General features: G+C 44.0%; 1 protein-coding gene across 1 annotated transcript in view; it reads right to left on the reverse strand.

The window, feature by feature from the left end:
* SLC47A1 (solute carrier family 47 (multidrug and toxin extrusion), member 1) overlaps window positions 1–1,467 on the reverse strand; it is an 85,583-nt gene that overhangs the window by 41,815 nt on the left and 42,301 nt on the right. Inside the window, exons 6-7 of the mRNA XM_006877433.1 lie at window positions 1,335–1,448; window positions 765–832 (exon numbers count right to left, since the gene is read on the reverse strand). Of these exons, the coding sequence (XP_006877495.1) occupies window positions 765–832; window positions 1,335–1,448 (182 nt within the window). The remainder of the gene's footprint in view (window positions 1–764; window positions 833–1,334; window positions 1,449–1,467) is intronic.

A 1,467-nucleotide genomic window follows, 5' to 3' on the forward strand; every position in this document is an offset into this window, starting at 1 on the left:
AACCATGGCAATGAAATGATATACGATAGAATGAATGTAAAGCTAATGTTCTCCCATGTAAACTATCACATACGTCACAATAAAACATTAAAAAAAAAAAAAAAGATGTAGTAAAGATACAACAAACCAAATTAATTCCAATTTTTAAAAATAGGCATGGCAACCTGACAAACCTGAGTCCACATATTGTACAAAATATTTTGTATCAGAAAATGAGAATCAATAAACTGAGCCATATCTATAGGAAAAAAAAAAGAGAGAGAGATTGCCAGGACTCTCTTCTGAGGCTCCTCTGGCTGGACTGGAAGCACCAGCCTTTCAGTCAGTGACCAAGCCCATTAACCTGTTGCACCACCCAGGAAATCCAAGGCACAAATAGCTTGGGGTTCCTTGTCATACACCAAGTCCCCTCGCTGCTTTATGTTACCTACCTGGTCCCTTGCAATATTCGTGTGTGACCACTGGAAATGATTCACATTTGCGGTTGGGGGGAGGTGCAGAAATGTGCTAGTAAAAGCAAATCTTTCAAATCTGAACTATGTTAGGAGATAAGCAGCCAAGAACAGGTCATTTGGTTGGGGTTTTGCCCAAACTTCTCTTCAACCATTAACTAAAAAGGTCTTCCCAGGCTTCAGGAGGAAATCTACCTTGTAGAGCATTTCGTACCTCATTACTTAATGTTATGAACAACGATGCTGACTCTCAGAACTCGTTTAGATCAGTAAGAAAGGCTTGTCACCCACGATCAGCTCGCAGATACTCACCATGTACACGATGGCAGCCAGTTCATACACAACAGATTGGGCTCCCAGCTCTACCATGCCCAGGATGCCTGGTAAAGACAATCAAATTCTTGCTCTTAGACCCACCAGAAATCCACCAAAAGTCCGGACTCATGGTGAGGTCATGCATGTCAGAGTAAAACAGGGATTTCAGTGACTATAATCCTTCAGAAACAGATCACCAGGCATTTCTTCCGTGGCATTGCTGGGTGGGCTTAAATTACCAACCTTTCAGTTAGTAGCTAAGCATGTTAGCCATGTGTACCACCCAGGGATCTTTGCTCTTAGACCCAAAAACCCACCACTGTTGAGTTGATTCCATCTCATCATGTCCTTGTAAGGACAGAGTGGAGATACCCCAAAGAGTTTCCAAGGTTGTAATTCTACATGGAAACAGACTGTCATATTTTTCTCCCATGTAGTAGTAGCTGCTGGATTCGAACCTCTGCCTTTCAGTTAGCGCTGGGTACTTTAATTAATGTGCCACCAGGGTTTACCTGTAGAAAAGGCCCCCTATTCCCATCAGTCTTCACCACCTGTCCTCACACTGACCGCTCAGGAAGCTCCCGATCTCATAGGCCCACCATTCGATGCAGAGCATGAGCATGCTGGGGATGGCCAGGTGCAGAAAGGAGGCCCAGTCCTCTAGACACTCAAAGGACCACCCTGCAGTCAGAAGAGACAT

Source organism: Chrysochloris asiatica, unplaced genomic scaffold (assembly GCF_000296735.1).
Source record: "Chrysochloris asiatica unplaced genomic scaffold, ChrAsi1.0 scaffold00495, whole genome shotgun sequence".
Taxonomy (NCBI): domain Eukaryota; kingdom Metazoa; phylum Chordata; class Mammalia; order Afrosoricida; family Chrysochloridae; genus Chrysochloris; species Chrysochloris asiatica.